Source organism: Drosophila erecta, unplaced genomic scaffold (genome assembly GCF_003286155.1).
Source record: "Drosophila erecta strain 14021-0224.00,06,07 unplaced genomic scaffold, DereRS2 tig00000092-arrow-pilon, whole genome shotgun sequence".
Lineage (NCBI taxonomy): Eukaryota > Metazoa > Arthropoda > Insecta > Diptera > Drosophilidae > Drosophila > Drosophila erecta.
The window spans coordinates 4581391-4606850 of record NW_020825207.1 but is presented as its reverse complement, the minus strand read 5'-3'; the positions used below and the strand labels follow the sequence as shown (position 1 = coordinate 4606850).

The following is a 25460-nucleotide window of genomic DNA, read 5'->3' as shown; positions in this document are numbered from 1 at the left end:
TTATATTTAGCGAATGAACTCTTCCTTTAAATGGAAATGAAATATCACTTATTTTTACGGCTGAACGCGTCACTTTCAGCATTTTTACTTTCCAATTCCACATTTGAGCAGCGTCCATAAATTTGTCATTCTGCTGCCTTCAAAGTGAAGTTAAAAGTGAGAGTGAACTGATTTTCTTGTCAACTGCCTACGGAATAATCAGATAATGAGGTAAGCAGCAGTTGAAAAGGCAGTCAAGGTCCAAAGAAGGCAAATTCCCAGAAAATATAATTGTATCTATTTATAAATATCCTATTAGGAAACTTGCATAATTATATTTAGTATTTTATTTGCATCAAGCTACCCGCTTTTCCCTTCTTTTCCCATTTTCTGAAATGGGTGTGGCGAGCTGAGTCTGAAACTGTGGCAAGTGCCACGCCCACCTGGCAAAAGGGCAATTTGTTGCGCTTCGTTGCGCGTGGAAATTATGATTTTTGCTTTTGAGAAAATCTCATTAGGCGCTGAAAAAGGATGCCGATTTTTGTAGCCATAAATATAGCTTGCCTGCCCGCGATTTGCAGCTCAACTTTAGACGCCAACCTCGTGGATACGCGTTACGTGGCGTTTTAATTAAGCTCAGCGTTTTATGGACACTTCTTTAATGGCACCGCATAAATTCTAGAGGAGCAGTCGGCAGCTTGGATCAGGAGTTTTAGGACTCCGACCCCGATTCAGATCCAGGGCATAAAACGCACGGCAGGCAGTCGGAAAGTGAATTTTATGCCAATCATTAAACAAAGTTGTGAAACCGAACCGCTTTGTATCGGGAGTTATGTCGTTGATAACTTTATCCCCAACTTTGTAGCGAGCTCCTTTCCTTATCGATTGCCTGATAAATGTTTGACACAGAGTGTGAGCTGCACTCGAGGGTGTCATTCAACTCACTGCAACTGTATCTGGCAGGCGTATCTGTATCTGGTAAATAGGTTTTATGGTTCTCTAAATAACTGCTCATTACAGCTGCATGTTAGTACAAACATGAGTTATGGGCTCTTGCGATGAGTCACGGCATTAAAATGGATTATGATTGTGCTCTGAATTGGGCTTTCTATTTGTCACTTCTCTATAGTCATACTTATATGCTAGTGATGCAATTTAAATAAATATTGTATTATTGGAAATGTGTGTTTACTTTACTTTTGAATAGCTATTGCTGTTGTAGAGCGGAACAGTTGCTTGACAAACGTTCGAAATATTAGTCATCACTTCAAAACGATCCATGTATCTCAAAAAAGTGAAGCCATATTCATAAGGAAGTGCATATTTAAATCACCCTACTTGCGTTTATCAGTGGCTTTCGGTGTGATTCATGCACTAGAAATGCCACACCACTTATACAAAATCCTACCAGTTGAGTTTAGGTATTTCTATCCGTATTTCCGGACTATCCGTTGATATGCGATTTAATTCATAATGAATGCGTGACCATAAGCTGCTCGTGATCAGCGCTCATTTGGCTCATTTGTAGTTAAAACGCTTCGGAAGCTGATTTACTCGTCCAGTTTTTGCATATCTCGTGAGCAGCATGAAATCGGAATTGGGATTGGAAACCGAATGATTTATTTGCAAATGCAACACCGAAATGCACTCACAAAATGAGCTTTTAAGTGGCCGGCCCTCGACTTTCGACTTTTTTGTTGTTTTGTTGCTTTGTTGTTTTGCTGCTTCACCCTTTTGGGGGAAAAAACCCAAAAACGCACTGGGAACTGTCACCAAGTGCTCCACATTTGTGTGTAAAGCTTATTAAGAAATGCTTATTCCGCCTTCCGTCTCGCTCTTTCTGGGGAGCCTGCTTCCCTCTCATTTTTATCGAGTTTAATGGATTTTTAATGAGTCTGAAGCGGGGCTTTTGACGGCATTTTCGGAAAGTGCAGTTTCATTATCGCTTAATCCTGTTTGCCTTTCAGGGAGGAGGAAGATATGCACACAACGAGCGTGTTTAAAAAAAGGGGAGTGTACAGACTACCGAGTTCGGATTGGCGATAAAAATATCAAAATTGTATCGGTTTTATCGGTTTCTATTTGATTTTACTGCATAAAAAAGCGAGTTAGTTCACCTGGGTATATTGGCCTGATATCACTTAATAAGAAGTATACTTATACTGCCGTAATCGAATTTATTGCTGCTTTAATTGGGAAATTTTCACAATTCAGACATTTGAGTCGTTGTCACTTTCAGTTGCTCCGTCGCTGGACTCGGAAGCTTCGTCCTCAACCACAGTCAACTCACTGTAGTAGGCCTTCACCACGATCAGACAGTATCCGAGGGTAACTTAAAGTACAACTTTGTAGTTGGTTGAGGCACATCCGATTGCCAACATACTTATCCTGAGGATCAGCAAGCCATCCAACAACACGGTGACGAGGGTAAACAAAAATACCATGTAGTTTATCAACAGCCAAGTTCCGATCAACAGAAGTTTTTGCTGAGTTTAGGACGGATTTGTGAGACCGATCTTGCTTAGATTTTGAACTGACTCATTCGAACTCACGTAAAACACGGCATAGATCAGTAGGAAGTGGTTGAGCATCATCAACCAGAACACGGTTGCAAATCCGGCCACGCAGACTCGGGTGTCCATGGTTCTAAAGAACTCGACCACATAATCCGGATACTTGTTTGAGATAACCATATCCCACCCAATGCTGCCCACGATGAAGTCCGTTAGTCCAAAGGCAATGCCCACTGTAACAACGCCATATTTCAGGGGCCAAAAGTACAGAAATTTCCTTAAAACCATGTTTCCTCAAAGTAGGCAAAACTGAAAGATAATGACGGAGCTCTCGGTTTATACTTTTGACTAATCATCCTTTTTGTTGGTTTTCTGAACTCACCACCTATTTTGTTGCATACTTTTTAAATGCATTTTCCAGTCAGTGATAGACTTAATTCCGTCAAATATTAATACATTCAGCATGAATTCCATGAATGAATAATTGCCACTCGCATAGATGGGAGGCCAAGAGTCCATTTGCAACTGAATCACCGTCGGTGCAACGAGTGTCCAGCTAACTGAAATTTCAGTTAGTGGTAGCCCGTAATCCTACACACTCGTCTCTAGCATTGGGCCATCGGTAATTCCGGGAATTCTAGTTCTGTAGACAGCATTTAGATAGACGGAGACAATGCCAAACAAATCAAGTCAAATACAATAAACGCCCTGGCATTTTATCAGCTCCAAATCAGACGTAACATCAGCCGCCGGGGCTCTCGAGTGTCGGGCCTTCAGATCGCCAAGTTTTGGTTTACAACGCAAAAGCGACAAGAAGCGAAAAGGGTTTGCCTGCCTGAACATTCTTTGATCAATCAAGTGACGCGGAAGCGGCGCAGATAGCTGATAGCTGATAGCAGATACCAGTTAGCATTCCAGGCCCTCTCGCCTAGTCACGGCTAAAATATTTGGCCAAAGTCTGCAGGGACTTGCATAACCCAAGGTCGTTCGCCTGGATCGATCGATAAGGGAATTCGGCACTGCAAAATGTGCGATCGAGTGGACCCCGTACTCGAGTACCCGTACTTCAGCCCAATTATCGAGCTGGTATTTTAATTAGGCCGCGTTATCATCGTGATCATCGAGGCCGCACTGTCTTAGCCAATTGGGCGCAACTGTACTCCAATAGTTTCCAAATGGGACTGACCTAAGTTACAGCGATAACAAACGCGGACAGCATTTCTTTTTTGGAACCAAGGCACGAAAATAGACCCTTGCGTAGTGGTCAACTGGATTGGAGTCAAGCTAAATGGATCGGTTTTTTATTCCCCACCAGCGGAAATAGCCAAAAATAGCATCAGTTGCCAATATAAAATGTGGTCAAGCCTGGGTATTATTCGCTTCCCCCTCTGATCCTCAGGTATGACTATATTAGCGGGGCAAATACAAAAATACAAGGTTGAAGTGCTCTTAAGTACAGTTGAGCTCGCCACGCGTCGTTTGTTATCGTTCTATCGATATCGCCGAATATGTTGCTTCAGTTGTTAATCCAAAATACAACATGGCATTTGACAAGCGTACTAATTGATTTGATTCTCGTGCCGCTGTGTTGGGCCAACGAAATGCGACGATTGCAAAACCACGTACATAATCGAAGTCATGGCACCCCATGACTTTAAATTTAAATTCAATTCCCCTTCTTGTATATTTATTTTAGCATTTGAAATCAATCACGAATTTTACTAATATAGTTTGCAATGCATATTATAATTCGTCGTCGGTTGAATATCGTATCCATCCAAAGCTTTGGTGGAATATTTTTGGCTGCATGGCAAGCATTTGGAATTCCTTTGGTATAAATATTTACATTTGAAACCCCGATTAAGACCTCCATTCCCATTTCAAAGCCCATTTCGTCATCAATTCTAGAACTTAAGCCCACTGGAAGGCAATGTAAATTCCCTATTACTTAGTTTTGTTTTTGCACAACGGAATATTTATCATTTTCGACCCACGGAAACTAAAAGAGGTCAGAGAAAATGACTGAATATTGGCCCATGGAAAGCAGAGTTGCACAAAAATTCAGTGAGGGAAACTGCCTGAGTCGCTAGACCTGAAAACAAGTTCCATTCTTGTTGATAGACAAATATCATGCTTCGCAATGTGGAATATTCCGAGAGCCTTTTCGGTTCTTTAGCCGACAGTTGCCTCACTGATAAGACAAAATGCGTTTTGCAAGAGCGGAACAGCTTTATAAGCCCCATGAATAGACCTATTTTCTGTTTGTCTTCAGACGGGGAGATGGGAGGTTTCTGGTGGGGCTTCGCCTTGCATGTTACAGGAAATAAACAACAGGCAGTAATTATGCAGCTCAAACAGTGGTGTTTATAACGGTTTTCCAGCTCAGACGCAGCCAAAACACCGAATCATGGTAACTTGTATCGCATGGATATGGCATGTGGCATTTGCCATATGGCACATGGCACAAATCATCATCATAAAAAGCTCGTCGGCTGTCTTTCTTCGCCTGGTTCTGTTGTCAGCACAATCACAATCACAAAAAGGCCGCCTGGCGCTCCACTGGCCGCGGAACGCTCCATAAAAATGGGGCGGGGATACACTGAGATACACGGGAAGTTTGGACTGCGATAAAAGCCAGTCGAAAAGGGAGAGTTCTCTGTGCGTATAACCCAAAAATGAAGCCCTGGTTCCTGCGGGGGCCATTTATGAGCTGAATTATGGGATGGTATTATATGCGGGGTCAGGGGATCTACAAGTGGGTCACCTGCAGTTGACATAAGCTATTGCCATGACAGGTGGGAGTGCTCGGGCTGGTTGCACAGCAGTGAAAGTGATCGTGGGGGTTCCCCATTTAAGGCTGGGATACCGGAAGCAATCACCTTATTCTACTCAGATGTTGGTCATAAAAAGGTGGTTCATTTGAACAGTTTTAGCTGTTCTAACTCAATGTATTTACTTGAATATTAGTTATAGTTATTCCTGGCATAAAATACAACTTTAATTTGAATCATGCAAACATGGTATTCTCTATATTCAAGGGGCTGTGTTTACGTATGGCCATATTACCGGAAGACTCTTCATTGAACAAGAGCCATTAAAATTCCATTTCGCGATAATTCCGCCCATTAAAACGCTCCCCAACACAAAGCTTCCGAAAGGCCAAGCAGCAAACAAAAACCACCTGAGAAGCAATCGATTATCACTTTTGATGGGCTGCCAAAAAGGCGCTTATCTAAGTGCGCAAATAGCTGGGGCTAAGCAGCAAGCCGCGGCGCTGGAATTTCGCTCAGTGCACCGTCACTCATTCAATGCCGCCTTTATCGACAATGCGAGGGCGCCAAAGGCAGAGAAATGCGTGTCAGATAGGACAGTCCAAAAGGAGCCCACTATCTGCCATTATAACAAATAACAATAATATGAAAAAATAATTGTGTCTTTCTGTTTGCTCTATATGTCAGCTCGAAGCGCCGGCCAGGTGGAAAAGGTGCTCCACGAACTCCGGAGGGCCTGTGCTTAGCCTTCCCCATTTAGATACAGGCACAGATACAGATACAGATACAGATACCCACCGCACTGCGCCGATTGGGCTGTCAGTATCTTTATATTAATCAATAAGAGCAGCTCCGATAAGATTGCGAGCTTAGTCTGCTGCTGCTATCGGATGGGCAGTGTGGCTGATGGGCGGGGGTCAGGTGGCCGGGGGACTGGGGCGGCAGGTGGGTGGGTGCACATCCTTCAAGCACTGCCCTATGACCCCATCACCCCGGGAACCAAATGGCTGTTACAGTGAAGTGAGCAATGGTATTCCAAAGCAATTTTTTTAAGTTACATTTAAATTTGCGTATTAAACATTATTACCAAATATTTTAACATTTTGAAATTGATTAATTTAAGGTGAGCAGAACCACAACTTCATGTACTTCATTTCTATCAGTGCTTTTGATAACTTTCCCGACTGGCACTCGCCAATTGATAAATCCATTGTTTGTGCAGCATTTATTAATGTATAAATTATATAGGTTCGCCGAGTGGGGCAATACTTCTTGGCCGGCTGCCAACTAACTTGGCCCACTGTGCTCCCTCAATTTCGCGTGCGCCAATAATATTTACATAAAAAAACAAATATTCGCCAGACCAATTTGTTATTCAAAGTAATAACAGCGAGTGCCCGCAAAAACATCTGCGCAGTAAAGAGGCTATCTTAACGTGTCATTTATTTTAATTGGTCAGCACAGTAATTGCTAACAAAAACAGAAAGCTTATATAAGGGCTTGAGCATCCGTTGGTTGCTGCTTTGCACCACGTTTAGATGATTATCGGTTCCAGCCAGAACATTGATAAGAGCTCCAAGCAAGAGCTTGGCCAAGATTGGCCGATTGACCAATTACTGCTGGTATTTGTAACGTTCTAGAGATATGATAGCGATGGATAGGACCCTCAGTACAAAGCGCCAAATTCGGTCGAATTTATCTGTTGGATATCAATTAAGGCTCCGAGTCCGAGGAAGCATTTAATCCCGGGAAAAGTGCAATATTTACCCACACATTAGCCAAGTCAACAGCGGCAGATTGGTGGAACAAAGGGAGGACTCCACTTTGAAAGCGGAAGTCGTGGCGGGAAATTCGGAAAAACATTTTACAGCGAAAGCCTTTTATGGCTGAAGAGCAAATCGATACCACACTCGAAGGTTTTGCCGGGTAGCATAAATCAAAACCACTGACAATGTCAAGAGGTCTCAACTGTGCCTGTTTTCGAGGAATCGAAACAAAATTTACGACTATGAAGTTCATATCATATCAAATTGTGTCCAAATAGCTCAGACCTCATGTCCACTTTTCATATCTCAAAGTTGTTTAATCATTTGTCTGGGACGCACTGTGTATCCATGTTTCGAGATTGGCAGCTTGATTTCGGAATGTATCTCGATTTTGGCATCTAATAATATGCATTCTAATTCAAATGGAAGAAACTGTTTGATGGTGAGCGCCCTAAGCTAAGTTGACCTCTGGGTAACCCTGAAGCTTTGGGGAATCCCATTTCATGTGACAGCTATCATTCACCCCGCTACCACCAAAAATTTGTGGCATTCTTGAGGTAGCCCGATTTATCAATGCCAGTCAGAGTGATTATGGGAAACACGTTTTATTCGCACTCTCCTATCGCAGAGCACGTTTTTGGAAACGTTTCTAAAAGCGAAACTTTCCGCTGTTGACCAAAACAATGGCGATCAAGATAACGATCACGAATGCCAGATATTGAGAATAATAATAACAAGTTAGCTGGCTTGGATATTATGGTGGCCTTGGACGAATTTCCATAACGAGAAAGCCCACCAAACTCGACCCGCCACAAAACTCTTATCTGGTAAATGCAATTAGAGACCGACTTACATACATTTGGCTCTTGGTATTTATAGAGGCAATACCAAGAAGTATATGTTCCGGGCGTATATCTTTCGTACACCTTTCCTTCTCGACTATCACCTGTTGCCAGAGGCCCCAGAGGCCCCAGAGGCCCCAGTCACCAAAAGCGGTTCTGCCTCCCCATCTATTGACAATTCAATTAACGTTTTGAAATAATTTCCTGATAAGCGTTGCTGTTTCGGGGCTACGCAACAAGAAAAAGGAAATTAAACAGCACCCAATAATACCCGGCAGTGGTTAACTTACCCATAAAGCAAGAACCCAAACTGGAGAGCAGTGTTGTTGGCAGAGCCAAGTTATCAAGTCTGATCCATAAACGTGTTAATACTAGGCCACTAAGGCACAAATGCAACTAAAGGCTAAAGTAGGCATCAACCTCAATGATCAATCTTAATCCATATTCGCTTATTTCTGATATGAAGCCCAAACTCATACTTCCAGGTACACATTCATTCCAAGTCGGGAATCTTGGCGGAAATGAAGAAAATGTAAGTCGTGTGATATGATCCTTATATACCTCAGTGCAAACTTCTCTATCTATCTTCTCTCACTGATGAACTTCACAACAATGGTTAGTAAAGCAGATTAAATGGCTGGGAAACACCACAAAGCAAGCTTGATTACACTGTAAAACCCCTCTAGAAAAACCTTTAATATTGCATTAAAACCTAACGATTGTTTTTGTAATTCACGCTCATATGAAGGGAACTAATGCGCACAAATATATACCTTATATAACCCTAACATTTCTATTGGAATTTAAGCTTTAAAAGCCAAAACTGAGGGCGATTATTGCCAGAAAATAGAATCTGCAAGATAAGGGACTAGTTTTTTTTACTAAAGTGAAGCCTTGATAGTGGAGCTCTCCTGAGTTTGCAACCTGATACCTTCGTCTGGTCTCGATGGCGATGCAAGTCACCTCTTCGATGCACACTTGCCCCACCTGGCGCCAATCAAAACCAACGCTATCGAAAGCCCCCAGTTTAGCTGTTAAAGGCGCCGCTAATTTGGCCCTTGATTGCTCATTTATTTGCTCGGCACACGTTCATTGCCAACGGCGATTCCCCAGTAAATATATATTAACCCCTAGGCACTCAGCTTGCATTAGATGTATTAAATTCGGACCATCAGCTATAAAGAAGGCTTCAATCCTGGCCAAGTCGGAGTACTTCGAGTGCGCTGGGCCAGAAAAGTCAAGGTTCTACATTGAGTAGTAAAAGTTTACCAAGGTTTTGTGATTACCCGATCTAATAACTACTTAAAGTGAGTAGGCAAGTATTAAAGTGTGCAAAATGGGAACGTAAATTTGAAAGTAAGGATCATTTTAGAGAAATAATATATTCGTCCTTGTAAAAGTTCTTTGTTCCTTACAATATGCAAACCTAAATTTGGAAAAATATTAGCACTTCTCTTTCGGCCATCTTCACATCCGCCTCAAGTGCAAGTGGAATTTTTCGGATGTTAATTATTGCCAAAATTAATCACACCAGGTCACAATTTGCATATTCGAGTTTACGAAGAGGTTCAGACAGTGGCGGAGGCTTGTGGAATGCCTAGGGCACGAGAAATACCTGAGCGGTACGATAAAAAAAAACAAAAAATAAAGAAACTCAAAACGTTGAACGATTCAATCAACTCGAAGTCGCTGCCTCGAGCCAACTCATGCCAACATCATTTTGTTGTTCATTTAGAACAAATAAGCAAATACTTGCTGTAAATACTTGGCAAACGGAACTTGGCGAAGACATCGCCCAGGAATGCCAGGTATTCCAGTTATTTATTTCGGCACATTAACAACCCGACTGGCATGGGGACATCCGACATCCGACATCCAGTCGATACTTCGAATTGATTGCCAAATAAATTAAAAGTGTTAGCGAAGCAAAGCAACAACCATGACCGGCTGGAGAAACAGTATTATTTAATTAGCGTTTGGTTGTTGCCATTTTCATAAGTATTCACCCGACATTTCCAATGTAGATGTCTGATTATTATTATTGTTTTTATTTTTTTCTGGCAAATATTTGCCCAATCGCAGCTGATAACGGCAAACAATCGATGGTGTGCCCTGATTTGCAGGGAAATTCCCTTTGATAAAATAATTGGCATAGTTTCGGTGGGTTCCCCCCACTATTTTTCGTCTGAAAAGTGGGCTTGGTCTGGCTTTGGCCAAGTTTGTTGCTCTCTGGCATAATGATGATGATATAACGTGATACAACATTTGATAGTATTATCGAATATTTGCACACGCGTCAATATTCGCCCTGAAGGGCACTCCATGCCAATATTTGAGTTCCCGCTGGCGGTGTAAATATCTGAATATCTGCTGGATTGAATGGACTTGAAAGCGTGTGATGAACTGGCCAGCCAGTCAAGGATTCCAGATGATTGTGTAGTGATTGTGTCATTCATCAACACTATAATGTTTAAAGCCTGTTTCCACTTACCATCAGGAGGTAAATAATCTTGGCATAGACCGTAAGCTGTGGTAACCTGGAAAGAATTAAAGGTGCTTAGAAACATTTAGAATTAAAGCTTAACTCTAAAAGTCAGACTTGGATTAACTATACCCTTTATTCGTAGAGTTAAAGGGTGTACTAGATTCGTTGAAATGTATGTAACAGGCAGAAGGAAGCGTTTCCGACCATATAAAGTATACTACCATACTCTATAACTCAACTCATATTAATCGGATTTCGAAGTGGCATACCTCTAAATGTTTCTGACGCAATTCTCTAAAAAACTGCATTCAAATTTAGAAATTAATTTTTTTTCAATTTTTTTGTAATTTTTTTGATGTTATGATGTGTAGAAATTCAACAATGTTAAGAAATGTCCCAAGGCTGAATTTCACTCAACTTATCTTAATCGGATTTTGATGTGGCATACCACTAAATGTTTCTGGCGCAATTCTCTAAAAAACTGCATTCAAATTTAAAAATTTTTTTTTTTTCAATTTTTTTGTAATTTTTTTGTTGTAGAAATTCAAAGAAATTAAAAAATTACCAAAGGCTGAGGTTCAAAACTCCATAACTCAACATATCTTCATCGGATTTTGAAGAGGCATACCTCTAAATGTTTCTGGCGCAATTCTCTAAAAAACTGATCTCAAATTTATAACATTATTTTTTTTCAATTTTTTTGTAATTTTTTTGGTGTGATGATGTTGTAGAAATTCTGAAAAATTAAAAAATGTCCTAAGGCTGAAGTTGTAAACTGAACTTATCTTCTTGCGCAATTCTCTAAAAATCTGCTTTCGAATTTAGAATTTTTTTTTTGTAATTTTTATCGTTTTTCCGCAATTTCTACCGATATTCCAGAAAATGTTGAAATTTCTCGTTTGCTTTTCACTAGCTGAGTAACGAGTACCTGAAAGTCGGAGAACTCGACCACAGCATTCTATCTTGTTTATATTCTAATTAATTTAAGTTACTCCTTATGTTGGTTTGAGAGTTTCGTCATTGCCTTGGTAGTAGCATTCATATTTTAGTTCGCCAGAGGGAAATACCCAAATACCAAGTGTGAATCACATTAGAAGATTTATGAACTACTTTATCTTTCCCAAGCAATTGTCGAGAAATTCCACAGATTTAACTTAGAAAGGTAAGATCTTAAGATTTATCTTCCACTTAAACTCGAACTTGTCTTTCTTCTGAAACTGGTTGCAAAATAAATCATATGATTTATACGTACTGCATAAAGTTGGGAAAGTATATCTATTCTAAGATTTATTTACAACTTCCAAGCAAATTTTTTTCAAATAACACATTGTGTAAATACAAGTAACCATTTACTCAAAACTTTATCGACTTTCCTCGACTGATCTGTACTTCCCCGAAGTTTTTCATGCCGCCTCGACTGATAATTGAAACCACAAACTGGAACACCCACGCACACTAAATTATGGCAAAATAATATTATGTAGGACACTGCGAACACGTGAGCCTGGAGCCAAATGTATGGATGCATAAATCATTTGGATTGAGCGACTTTTTGACATCGCAAATGAGCAAGGACAGTTGCAGGAGCAGCACCATAAATTCACTTGAATTTATTATGCAATTAGCTAAAGACCTGCATTGTCAGATGGCAAATGTCCCCGGCTGAAAGTGGAGCAGGCCCATGTGGGCTGTCAGGAATTCACAGCCCAAAGAAAGACCTTGGGTGCGATTTTCGCATGCATTTCGCTGGGCAATCCCTGTCGTTTTCTCAGACTTTTATCGGCATGAACTTGGCTTTCCACAGCTCACAGGAGGCCAAAAGCAGCCTTGAAAAGTTGAAACTCGTTAGCCCCACCCGTGACCCACTTGAGCATCTTGCATTCGCATTCGCATTCGCATTCGCAATCGCTTGCGCATTTTCCATTTCCATTTAATAGAACTTTATATCCAGTATGAAAGTGGCCACCGAACGGCGGTGCCTGCCCTTGGGCTTTCCGTAGTAATTTGTGTCGTGGAGGCGGTAGGATCCCGCTGGCAAGTAAGCCGGAATGCTGTGGTTCTCCAGCTGAAAGTTGCGGACATTGTAGCTGGCCTGCAGAGGAGAAACTTTGTGACCCAGACCTTCGAACAAATTGAGCTACAGTACGCACTGGCTGGATGGGACAGCGCTCGGCCAGGTTCCCGTACTTGAACACGTTCCTCAGCCAGACCTTCATCAAGCTGGACTGCAGCAGTTCCCGCAGCGTCTTGCAGGTGTCCATGTCGTAGCTGAAGAGTGTCTGGTACCGCTCCTTGCCATCAATCAGCTGCAGCAGCGTAATCGTTGTCCGCAATCCATTCCTCAAGGTGCGGTTCAGTTGGATGTCCAGGTTCAGCTCACCCTTGGCGGTCAGCCATCCCCTGATGCTGGAGCAGAACTCCTTGCTGCACTCTGCACTCGTGTTGGTGAACCTACTTCGCATAGCTTTTGTGAATGGGAAAAGTAGCATTTACTTGGAAAATATGACGAAGTGCACTGCTTACTGAACGATTCGCAAAACAACAGTAGCAGCAAGAGTAACAACAACATTTCCAACTACTGTTTTGGATACAACTCAAACAGCAGCATTCCGTGCGTTCGAATCATATTTAAAATAATTGGGGCAGTCGTTAGTCAGACTCCGGTGAATAACTAATGGTTGTTTGTTTACCCAAAGCAATTTAAGCATGGAATGTTATTCCGTATTATTTTATGCTGTGAGAGCACATTACAGTAGGCAGTAATTCTAATTGGACACCACATTATCAGGCGCCTTAAATGGTCACGGATTAACACTGATTATAGCAGCCATACTCCAGTTCAGCGGGAAATCTAACTCAGCCCCCCACGATGGCCATAAATCAATCGGCAGTCCATCAATCAATCAATCAGCGGGCCATCAATTAGGCGGTCTGTCAGTCCGTATCACACTTGGTCCGAATCGCAGAGCTCTGATCTGGATCTGGATCTGGATCTGATCTTGGTGTTTGGGGGCTCTTGGGGCTCCAGGCCCCAACTGTCTGCCACAAGCGGATTCAAGTTCAGTGCGACCAACTCACGAACTAACCGTAAAGCAAACTGAAAGTAGCGCTGACGTTTGGCTGATCGGGTTGTTCGGTTGTTCGGTTGTTTGGTTGTTTGGTTGCTCGGTTGTTTGGCTAAGCGGCGTTTAATTGGAAACACAGTTGGGTGTTGGTTTTGACCGGTCCGCTGTCTTCATCGCGGGCCATCAACTTTCAGCAGCTGCGGACAGCTGATGGACATGGACATTTGCATTCGTTCTCAGGCCAACTCCTGTGCACTACCAGATAAACCCGTTCAAAAGCCGGCCCGGCTCGCCGCATCAGATGCACATATTACGCATACGTCGTGTGGTCCGTGTGACGTTTTTGGCCACGGGAAATGCTTGCCATTGCTCCCACTCCCACAACTACAGTGAGGATAATTAGCATGAGAAATCGATAGTACCTAAGGGTGTTCAAAACAATTCTGGTTACATAGCAATATGACAAAACAGAATGTAATGTTCTAGAAACTTTATGAATTTGCATAGCATGGAATCTTGGGAGCTAAACCGGGATCTGATTTTTCTCCCTGTGTGCTGCCGCTTCTCCTGCCCCCTCCCTTGACTCCTTGCTTAATTGCTGAGCCGCGTGGAGCGTTTAATTGCAAATTATTCAAATGCCGACGCTGCCGCAGCTGTCATTGCTGTCATAACCAGTCGGCGCAGCTGTCCCCTCCGCCCCACCGTGCCACCCCCCTATCCACCGCCCCACTCATCCTGGCGAGCTTGCAATTATGTCTCAAATTAACACAGCAGCCACCACAGAGCACCCCCCGTTCCCACCATAGCCACAAAAAGCAAAAAAAAAAATAGCACCAAGAAAATGTGTAAAAATGTGCCCCAACTTTTCGCCGCTGTTGTTGTCAGATGAAATTAGGCGTGAAATGTAGTTTGAACTTTTGTGGAAGTATTTTAACAACATCCACAAGTGTTTGGTCATTTTTCCAAGCCATATGTTAATGTATAAATATACACGACCACGTGAGGTTCATCCATCGCTGGCTACGTGAATTGTTGCCAAGTCCACTACTTAAACTGTATCAATATTTATACCACTGAGCTGATAAAAGCGTTGCCGATCGCCCTCAGCAATCTTTATCTCTTTAGTACTGACCACAGTCGGAGAACATGCCATTATGAACTATATGGCAAATGCAATTTCAATAAACTGTACAGCCTGGCACAGTGGAGCAAATTAGCCGCAGGAAACGGCACAAAAACAGGTAACAGGTAACAGGTAAGCGATAAGGTGATCAAAAACTCATTAGCAAGTATCTCACAAGAACAAAACGCATGGACACATATTTCCTAATTAGGTTTGATTTAAGATCACTTAAACATTAATAAGCTCTCTTACTTTCCCTAAGACATTCCTTTATCTTTCTGTGTGCTAATTCAAATGGTATTAGCAATGGTCGTTCAACTAAATTATTTAATTTAATATGCAATTTCAATAAGCCTTGCTCGGCACAGCTCAGTTTAATAAATGGGGTACAGGAAATAAGTAAAAAAGATAAGAAACTCATTAGTGTTTAAAGCAATCTTAATCCTTTTGTACTTGTCCCTAGTAACAATGCTTAAATATGTTGTGTACCTTAGCTTGGTAACAACAATGATTTTGTTTAACTAAGTACAATTTTATGTAATATTTTTTGCGAGTCTTGGAACTTTGTTCCACAGTGGGCCTGCAACATGTATGGCAACATCGGTGGGCAACATTGCAGGTGCAGGTTGCCGCAGTTGTGGCAGCTTTTGTTGGTCGGCTGCTGCTGGTTGGCAGCGTCTCAGGTTGCATTTATATGCAAATAGCTAAAATTGTTTTCAATTTGCCACCGCCAAGCGCCTTGGCCATCGACAGCGCATTCCTTGAGTCAACTTGCAGCTAATTTTATGGCTAATTGTCTGCCTGCCCGCCTCTCATGTTGCTGGCCGCATTGATTGCTGATGAAGTTGTGATATTCGCGATAAAGAATGTATGTGATAAAAATCACTGAGCAGCCGGCAAACGTAGCCAGGAATTTCCTAATTGCCAGAATGGCCCGCTGCTGGCTGAACTAATTGTGGAAAACTCCAGGCACAAGGACACCGGGTAGCAAGCTAATAAAAACGGAAACATTATCAACGGGAGCAACATTTGGGCGCCGCGACATTTGCGGCAAGTGTCAAAGGCGTTGAAAGCTTTTAATTAACTTTATGTCAGGGTGTGGTTTTCCAGTGAAAGATAATCGCAAACTACTTAGCCCAGAATATCAAATTCGAGGGCAAAGGAAAAGAGGTTCCGTCTGAGTTGCAAGGAAACACAAACAATGGGTGCTGAGCATTTGCTTTGAAGGTACATTATCTATAATCTATAACTTTAGATCTGTGTAATTCAGGAAAATCCGCCACTCAAGTGAAAATAGTTCCAATAGAATTCAGATTCGTCCGGCCTGATTGGCAACTCAAGGAGTTCGAAGCTCCAAACACACAACCTCGGGAACTTCAGAACCCTATAAATAGTCGGCCGTGTCACTTGTAAACAGATTTCCGGGGAAACTGCGTGCTGTCCAGCGGATTTGTTGGCTTAAGCTTAGCCCTTTCAGCCCTTTCAGCCCTTCCCATTCCCAGCAATAAATACTGAACGATCGGATCGAATTGGAAATGCGCAGTATGATGTCCGATTTACATTGGTCGAGCATGCAATGCAAATGTGATTGCCATTTTTATGAGCCAGCGACAACTTGGTAGTGGCACTGAGTGGAATTGGTATGGGGATGGCGATGGGGATTTGGCTGGGGTGGCTGTATAGCCGTTTCTGATTACAACTCTGGTTTAGCGGATTGCTCAACGAACTTGACATAATGACAAGCGCAGCCAGTGCTTGATGAATGGCCCGCTCTTGGGTGTGGAAGCCAACGGGGTGACTGCTGGTCAAGATTTATGCAATAGTTCGATTTAATTGAATAATATGTTGCGCCTCGGATTGATTACATCAACGGGTTAATGGCTTCGGCGATGGAAACCCGTTCGACAAGTGTTGATCTAAGGGGTCTTGAGAATAAGGGGCTTAATGCAACTTTGGCTGAGTAAGAACGTAATATTACGCTCGTAATGGTCAGAATAAATGTGTCTTATAGCCACTTTAAAATAAATCAAACTCTGATAGGAGAAAACTCACAATAGTATGTAAGGCAGTGCAGTTAACACTCGATTAAATAAAATTAAACGTAATGATCCCAGTTGATTCGGTCTGATTCAAAATGATATATATGCATTTGAGTCAATTAAATATTTATTCCTCCTCGGGCCCTAATTGCTTGAAAGAGCCGAACATATTTAGATTCCCATCGCCTCTCAAGCACCAAATCAAATTTTCATTGAGTGCCAACCCCATGAGCAGCATTAACATCATCGCCGCTCGAATTGTCATTTAATAAAGTGGGTGCTAAGAGCCAAGAGCGAAAACAACTTAGCCATACATATACACACATGTAAGTTCCAATGGGGCATGTGGCACGAACGAAGGGGCGGAAGTGGGCAAACAATCTGATGGCACTTTACAGTTGGAGATTCGAGCAGATGCAATTCAATGTCAATGCAATGTGCGGGGTGACTCCCCCTTTGGAAGCCACTCGAATGGGCTTTTAGCGTCTGGCAAACTTGCTGGCATATAAATATCCAATAATTATTGGCGTCTAAATGCCTTGCCCGTAATTGCATTCAACATGTGCAACTGCAATGTGCGGCGCCCTCCGTGGAAGTGGCGTTGCTATTGGTTTTGCTAAATGAAGTAATTAAATGGCAATTGAGCTGGGCAGAACATATCATCAAGTGCTCGGAGGAAGTGGTTGAAACCAGCGTTTAGAGGGGCACTGGAAAATAACAGGTTCCGAATGCCACGATGATGAAAGGCAACGAAATGTATGAAACATTCACGGAAGGCACAATTATTTGCATTACAGTGAGCCCGTGACTTTCGGTGCGAACTGATAACTCCAGCTGTGCCATTAGAAACCAAGTCATAAGCCCGACTAGTTATGGTGCTCAGGCCCTTAAGTTATATCGCCCATGCCAAGTGTCACTGATTCACACCCATTAATTGTTCGGGTAGCTTAGGTCAGTTATGCGCCGTGGAATGCAAAGCAAAGCCCACGATAAAGTGCTTGACGCACGTTTTATTTTTAGTGTATGTCTAGGCCAGCTGGTATTTTGATATTTAATCGATAATACTCCCAATTGTTTATATTTGGCAGTATCAATATTTTTTTTTGCCACCCGGTGTGCATTCCCATTACAAATGGCAGTCGAGCGGAGAGTTGAGAAAATATTTTCCCATGGCGTTGGAACAACGCCCACGAACAAGTGCAACCATCCGCACTCCTTTCACTCGGCTTTCCCATGATTCTGCGCCACAGAACGAATTCTTCTGCCGAAGAATTGCCGCTGAGCAGCAGCCCACGTAGCCTGTGTGCACAAATTGGCAAACATGCAACTCATGATCAAGTGCAATCTTTTTGACATTAATATGACAACGGCAGCAGGAGAACACAGGCAGCTGACCAGCGAACAACCAGCGAATCGCCGCGAAAAAATCAATTATGCGCACGCGGCACAAAGGCAAAAGCCACACCGCACAAATGACAACTGGGACTCCAGCTCCGACTCCAGCTCCGACTCCAGCTCCGAGTCCAACTGCAGCTCCAGACTCGACTTCCCCTTGCTGATTGAGTATGCGACACAGGCAGCTCCAAAGTGGCGAACGCTGATGAATGTCTGTCAAATTGTTGACACGCCACGCAGACGCAGATGGAAAGATGGAAAGACATTGCTGACATTGACACAATGCACGCGGAATGGGGGACTCGGACACGCGGATGGGGTGGCTGGTGCCGCAGAATCGAACTGGGAGTACCCAGTAGCGCCTAGTCGCTCCAGAAATATAATAGTACTCTATAATAGCACTGAAGAAAACTAGCAAATGGTGCTTGCCAAAGTTCCGAACCTTTATATGTCATTAGGGCTTTAGTCCAATATACCCTGCGAAGTAGAGTAATTTCTAGGGAAGCCCACTGAAGAGGCGACAAAGTTGCGCCAAGTGTGCCCATGATGATCACGATCGTAGTCAGGATCGGCTGATGATCATTCGCGGAAATATTTTATGCCATTTAATTTCAGACCCCCGCACTCCGAAGCCATCGCCAACCCGGGCTGCCATCTAATTGAGTTGTTGGCCAGCTATATGGCCATCTCGCTGTATAGCTGCACATATAGCGAGGATCCAAAGAGAGTCGCCCGATGGCTGGCAAATATTTATCGACATATTAATGCAGCGTATTTCAAATGCAAAGTCGACTCTCTTCTGACTGACTTACTTCCTCGGTGAGCGGCTCCCCAAACATGTTTATGCAATTTCCCCGCCCGGTCTTCGGTCTGCAGTCTGCAGTCTGCAGTCTTCAGTCTTCGGACTGCCGTCTTCAGTCTTCAGTTTTCAGTCTTCGGCCTCTAGTCTCCCCTCTCCCCTCTTCGTGGTCTACGGCTTGTCTTATCAAATGATTTTATTTATGCTATGGGCGCGCATGTGTGCGATAATTGGATTATTTACTTTCGCGGCTTAGCGGCCAGCGAGTTGTGGCACTCGTGGAAAATTGTCGAGTTTTCGCTTTCTATTAAGTCGACCCAGCGGAGACGCCCCTTACATGAGCCACATCATTTTGGAGTCGCCCGAGTTAGATGTAAGAAAAGAGTGGTTCAAATATTGTGCCTATGTAGAAATAGGTAATACCTTAAATTTTTAATTACGTCAAGTGGAGGTTATTCCGCGATTTCGATTTTATAAAGTTTCAGTGCTTAATTTGAATCGATTCTAAAAGATCAAGAATGGTAACACATAATTTCTACAACCATTTTTTTGAATCGAAAATCCTGTGCATTAAGTTAAATTATCGATGTGACAGCCCAGGACAGTTGCCACTAATCATAGCTCCTTTGTGCTCCGAAACGCCCACTCAACTCAGGTTCCAGATCCCAGATCCCAGATCGCATATCCCAGTGGCCAATCCGTTAGTTGGTCCGTGGGTTTTGGCCAACAGGGGAACAACACCCAGTTGGCTACCAGACGCAAATATTCAACATTGTCGTCGTCTGGCATTAATATGTATGAGTGGTGTCAGGAGGCAATGCCACAACGCGTTTATCAAACATTTGAAACATGCGTCGACTCCCCCTCTCCACCGCTTGCCCCACCCCCTCGGCCAGCACCGCCCCCCTGCCCAACGAGCTGGTTGACCCAATTAGCCGGGCATTATAAAGTCGTAAAGCATATTGCCAGACGTGAGCGGGTTGGGGCTGGGGAATTGGCAAATAGTCAGGCCCCCAGGCCAAAGACCGAGCTGCAGCCAGAGACAGATATATCTATCTATATATCGGGTAGATAGAGATAGATACAGATACAGAGCAGGGAAATATCCATTCCATCAATGAAAGCACAACTTGCAGGAGCTGCAAGTGAATCGTTCATTTCAATGCCATTTAAATATATTCTCTCAATGCGGCGAACCATTTTTTAACGTTAAGCGAGCTAAGCCGTGATTTGTAGTGCTTAGAAAGCTCACCCACTTTTTTGCCGTGTAGAAAAATGAGTGACAATCACTCCCGCCACATCCCATTAAATGTGCAAGCGAAAATCGAGTGAACCCATAAATCACAAATCACTTAGGCAAACCATTTTTGGTAGCTGAACAAGATGTAAGGCTGTCGGGAGGGGAGCGGGGAAGGGGAGGGGGAAGTGCGGGGGCGGCTGCCAATGGTCATGTTTTGTGCGATAATATTGACAAATTGTGCAAACATTCGCACACAATTAATAAGCGCCGCACAGATGGAGCTCCCCCTTCCCAAACAAAACCAAACACAAAAAATATCAAAGGAAACAGACACAAACGGCGGCAGAAATTATTCGCCCACGTGCTGGGGCGCGTGTTCGCATTTTGCAGAAAGCCAGAAAGCCAGAAAGCCAAAAAGCCAGAGAGCCAGAAAATCGAAAGCCAACTGACAAAGCCAAAAGACAAAGCCACACGGAGCAGGGGCAAAACAAAGAGCCGGGGGACATGACAACATAATTCAGATTCAGGGAGGGCGCATTGGCGCTACCTAAAAATAAAAGGCGAATCAGGAATGTCGCCAAGTGTCAGGAGACAATGCCACAAACACAGTGGCACAATCGCAGATACTTGCAACACATTCGCAAGTGTCCTTTAACTAGCAACTATTTGTAAGATCGCCATTATGTGATGAATTTAATGAAATATGTGATGAATTTAATGAAATATTATTCTGTGATGAATTTAATGAAATATAATTCTGTGATGAATTTAATGAAATATTATTCTGTGACGAATTTAATGAAATAATTTTCTGTGACGAATTTAATGAAATATTGTTCTGTGATGAACTTTATGAAATATTATTCTGTGATGAATTTAATAATATATTTTTCTGTGATGAATTTAATGAAATATAATTCTGGGATGAATTTAATGAAATACATATAATTCTGTGATGAATTTAATGAAATATTATTCTGCGATGAATTTAATGAAATATAATTCTGGGATGAATTTAATGAAATATTATTCTGTGACGAATGTAATGAAATATTGTTCTGTGATGAACTTAATGAAATATTTTTCTGTGACGAACTTAATGAAATATTTTTCTGTGATCAATTTTATGAAATATGCTTAAATCGTGTAACTTCCATAAATCAGTTCTCAGTCGTCCAAACATTTGGAAAGCAGCTCGCCACTGTGCCAATCCCCACTTGCTCCTTTCCAGAGTGCGTCCCATCGAGAATCAGGAGTCCGACCACGTAAGCATCGCCCACACAGAAGCTGCATTCGAATGGGCATTCCGAATGAGTTTGCAACTTTCAGCGGATTGAGTGAGCCGAGATGCACATTTGCCGGCTCCTTATTATGTGATTGATGATTGCAGTCAGCGATGCGCCGATGCGGCTTTGAAGTCTTTGGAATCATAACATATCGCCTGGCCCTGGGCCAGCACTCGAGTTGCACTCGATTGGCAGTCAGAGAGTAAAGTCGGCGATTTATGCCGGCATAACTCGTGTGTTTAGGCCAAGTCGCTGCGAGTAAGCCGCTTAGTTGGCCAGGAAGCCGCGACGGACATTTGTGTTGACAAATCAATTAAATGCGAAATTTAAAGGCGCGCACACAGTAGCGTCAAGGAGGGGAAAACTGGGCACGCAAATGCCGCTGGACGTGGAAAGTGGAATGCGCGACTCCCGGGCTAGAGAATGGGTCTCCATGGAACGGAGCCAGTCCGAAACCAGGTTCCGACTCCCAGGGAAACCTTGTCGACGCTTATCGAAAACAGTGATCCGGCCATGCAAATCGTAAAGTGTGAAAACAAATTGCCAGGGGGGCACCAAGAACCAATTCGAGAGACTCATTGCAGCCGTCCCGTCGGATAATTGCACTCGATTTGTAATTCAAGATTAAGGGCAGACAGCTCGTCCGTTTTCCGTTTTCCGTTTCTGGACTTAATTTATGTCCAGATCTTTGGCCTGGCCATTGTTTCTCCACCGACCCGATGATAATCACCTGAAATGTGGGCCATGAGTTAAGTGATTATGTAAATTTTTGGTTCGCTGACCAGCTGAGTTCTCCACCTGGAGTCTGAATGCGATGGCATAACCTTCAATTGGCTTTGGGCAGATTTCTGGTAATTGCGGAAGGGAAGGCAAAGATTGATGGCCAATTTGGGGGAGTTAGCGAGAGTCTGTTCTGGCTCAGTGTATATCATAAATAATCAGGCTGAAAGTGAAAGGCTATGCTGCTTGTAACTTAATTGTTAGTCTGGTAAATGAAAATGGTTATTATCACCATTGCATCAAGCTATCAACTCGGAATCTTACACAACTAACTTATCTTAAGTCATAATAAATGATGGCATACTTACATCGTATTTACTTGACCTCATTTTACCCATTTATTTTGCATCTAATTTGCATTCGTATTTCGTCTACGCTTCTTTGTTAAATTTAATCCAGTCGAACATTTAGAATGCGATTTCGTAGAATCGATTTTAAAGCCAATTATTCAATGTCTTTTTCTGCGGTTATATTGGCAATTTTGGTGTTAGGCTTTTGAATTTTGAACACTTGCAATTGCGATTGACTTAAGCACTTTACTTTATTTACTTGTGTCAGTTGATATATCAATTAAACAGTCTTTGATCATTGTGGCTATCTGAGCGGAGAAAGGGCACCCGAAAAATATTACTCATACGACACGTGCCACGTGAAAAGCAGCAGCTGACTGACTGGCTGAAATTGAAACCGAAACCGAAACTAAACGAGCAGGAAAACCCCCAAAAGCGAATGGTGGCAAGTGGCAAGAAGCAGAGCACGGAAAATGGACTACGGACCACCGAATACGAAATACGGAATACGGAATACGGACAACGAATACGAAATACGAAATAGGAAGTAGGAAAACAGGCCAAAGGCAGGAAATCAAAAACGATTCCGATAAACCAGGCTGACTGTTACTTTCAGCTGGTTCCCCGCAGCGCCCAGAAAACTGTTTACGATTCGCGATTTACGATTACGGCCACCTTGCTGTTAATGTTCTCTCGTTTCTCTCGCCGCCTTTTGGGGCTTTTCATTTTGGCTTTTCCTCTGGCCTGGCACGTTTCACTTTGCCGTGTTGTTTGCGGGAAAAATCGTTAGGCGGCAGCAACAACAGCGGGAAAGCCAGAACGGCAGCAAAATGCCAAAACTGCACGAAACAGACGATGGGGCACTAAGAAAAAACTCGAATCGAAGCAGGCCCTCTAAATTGGCCAAACTTACTACGAGGAATATTGAATATTTCAATTCTAACAATGAGCACAAAAAAATACAAGTTTTGTTAAAAAAGTGGGACTCAATGGTTGTAACTACTATTTAACTTCAACAGTTTTTGGTGATTGATTTTGAATCAAAATGAGTAGACTTTAAAGCTAACCACTCAAAATACATAGTTTGCATTGACAAGCGGCCAGTAATTTGAGTTTAGCGATGACTTCGAAGCAAGATCGAAATAGTAATTAAAGGAATTCTTTTAGGGACTTTTTTCTCCCAGTGAAGGCGGACAGCAGCAGCCACGTGAAAAATGCCGGAAACAGAAATCGATTTGCAGCGAAAAGAAGGCCCCCAAAAAGGGGGAGGCTCGGGCCAGTGGTGTGTTATGCACTCTGAGGTCACGATAGCGAGTCTCTCCTGTGGGGAATCCTTAAGTTAAAATTCTCGGCGAACAGCAAATTATGTCACACACACGCAGCGCACGAAAGTAGGCAACGATTTCGGCTCGATGACACGGCGAAAATCACAATTTTTCGGTTAACCACATTTTGATTCGACTCTTGCAATGTCGAAAAAAATGATTCGATTTTTGTTGAAATTTTTACCCGATTTTATGAGCGTTTACCCGATGTCGATGGGCGCTGCTGCCTCTGCTGCTGCAGCGCTGAAAATTCACGTAACAATTGATTTGTGTGTCAAAAATGTCACAAGTGTCAAAACTGCGTGGAAGAACAAGCAGTTTTACACTGGAGAGCGACACTGAGAGAAACGGATGGGCCGAGAGAATCAGAGCCGGTCAAAGAGCGACCTCTCGCTGCGCCGCTGCGCAAAGAGAGCGACTAAGAGAAAGACCACAACACGTGCGTGTCCTGCGAAACAGGACTAGGACCTAGACACTACTTGTGTGGAGAGCGAAGAGCTCTGAAATATTTGCTAAAATATTGCTGAGCAACAAGGATCAGATGGTCGGGATAACTCTCTTAAGTAAGGAACTATTATCTGGATTTATTGGTGGAACTGAAGATCTCTGTTGATGGCTTCATTTAAAACGTTTTTAATAAGCTTAAATACTTACGTTAAGAAAGGGTTTCAGATTTCAGAATTAACATTATTTTAAAGTAATAAAAGCGCTCAGAGAAAATTTAAATCTCCATGAAAATTGTTCAACTAAAACTGCTTCTCTACTTATATTAATGTATAAGCGCATATGCATTTTTAAACAATTCTGCATATTTACTGCCCTACGTATATTAGATGTTTCCTTGCATGGGGGCTCACTGTGCCCATAACTTTTCCACCTATTTATGAATCACTTTACCATCCCCCGAAAGTTTCGAGCGGAAAACCATACTTTAAGTCCTGCCAGCTAAGCCAAAAAGGGGTTCGTTTTCGTCTATTCCCTCAGATCCTGGCTAAACGGCTTAAAGGGCTCAAATGAACGCAGGGAAAAGCGCTTTCCCCCGCCTTTCGACCGCAGAACAAACAAGCGGAATAAAAACTGTGGGGTGGGCAACAAGGTGTTAAGCTCACAAGCACTTAAATTTGTTTTCCTATGATTTGTTTTTTTTTTGAAGTAATAATTCACTCTTCTTCACGTTTTGTTGACGCACAATGTTAATTTGTTAATTAATAATGTTATTATTTAGTTAATTTAACTCGATATGTTCGTTATTTCTGATTTCGATTCCAATTTCGCACGATTCGCGACTGCGGTTTGTTATGTTCTGTTGTTGCGAACCCAACTAAATGCGATGCCAAACTGGCCAACAATATTTCGCTGTCTCGGCTGCAGTCGCTGCCAGCGTCGCGGCCGCCGCCAGCGCCGACTGAAGCAGAGCATTGGCTTTTCTTATTGGAACAAATACTCGGGAGACTTTGAGACCGGCCAGTTTTTTATTAGTTCCTGGGAAAGGTGGCGTGGGGGGTTGGGCGGCGGGGTGTATGCTCACCACTTGAGGCTAATAAGAAGAGGAAGAATCGGGGAAGAGGATGGAAGAGGAGGAACACCAACAACAACAACTACAGCAACGAGAGCGAGCTGATTGCAACAGGAGCTTTGGGCAGCGACGTCGACTGCGGTGCTGCTTTTTGCCATAAAGAAGAGAAAACATTTCGCTCTTTCAAGTTTGCGGAAGCCAAACAGAGAGAAAGGCACAAGGAGAGAGAAGCTAACGGTCTATGCT

At 42.8% G+C, this 25460-nt stretch overlaps 2 protein-coding genes across 5 annotated transcripts in view; both read right to left on the bottom strand.

The window, feature by feature from the left end:
- Positions 1-25042, bottom strand: part of LOC6546989 (uncharacterized protein DDB_G0288805) — a 57728-nt gene extending 32686 nt beyond the window's left edge. The window contains exons 1-3 of one of the 4 annotated variants that reach the window (XM_026980300.1): positions 23883-25042; positions 22392-22681; positions 10363-10408 (exon numbers count right to left, since the gene is read on the bottom strand). In XM_026980300.1, the coding sequence (XP_026836101.1) occupies positions 10363-10408; positions 22392-22393 (48 nt within the window). In that variant the 5' untranslated portion in view covers positions 22394-22681; positions 23883-25042. Of the gene's footprint in view, positions 1-10362; positions 10409-22391; positions 23186-23882 lie in introns of those variants that run through there. The other 3 variants (XM_026980301.1, XM_026980302.1, XM_015156099.2) reach the window with 3 other exon arrangements.
- Positions 2140-2810, bottom strand: LOC6546992. Its single transcript, XM_001975998.3, has 3 exons — positions 2532-2810; positions 2363-2465; positions 2140-2311 (listed from the first exon to the last, which is right to left on the bottom strand). Exons 1-3 carry the CDS (start codon positions 2778-2780, stop codon positions 2190-2192), a joined length of 474 nt encoding a protein of 157 aa, XP_001976034.1. The 5' UTR covers positions 2781-2810; the 3' UTR covers positions 2140-2189.
- Positions 25043-25460: the final 418 nt, after the last annotated feature.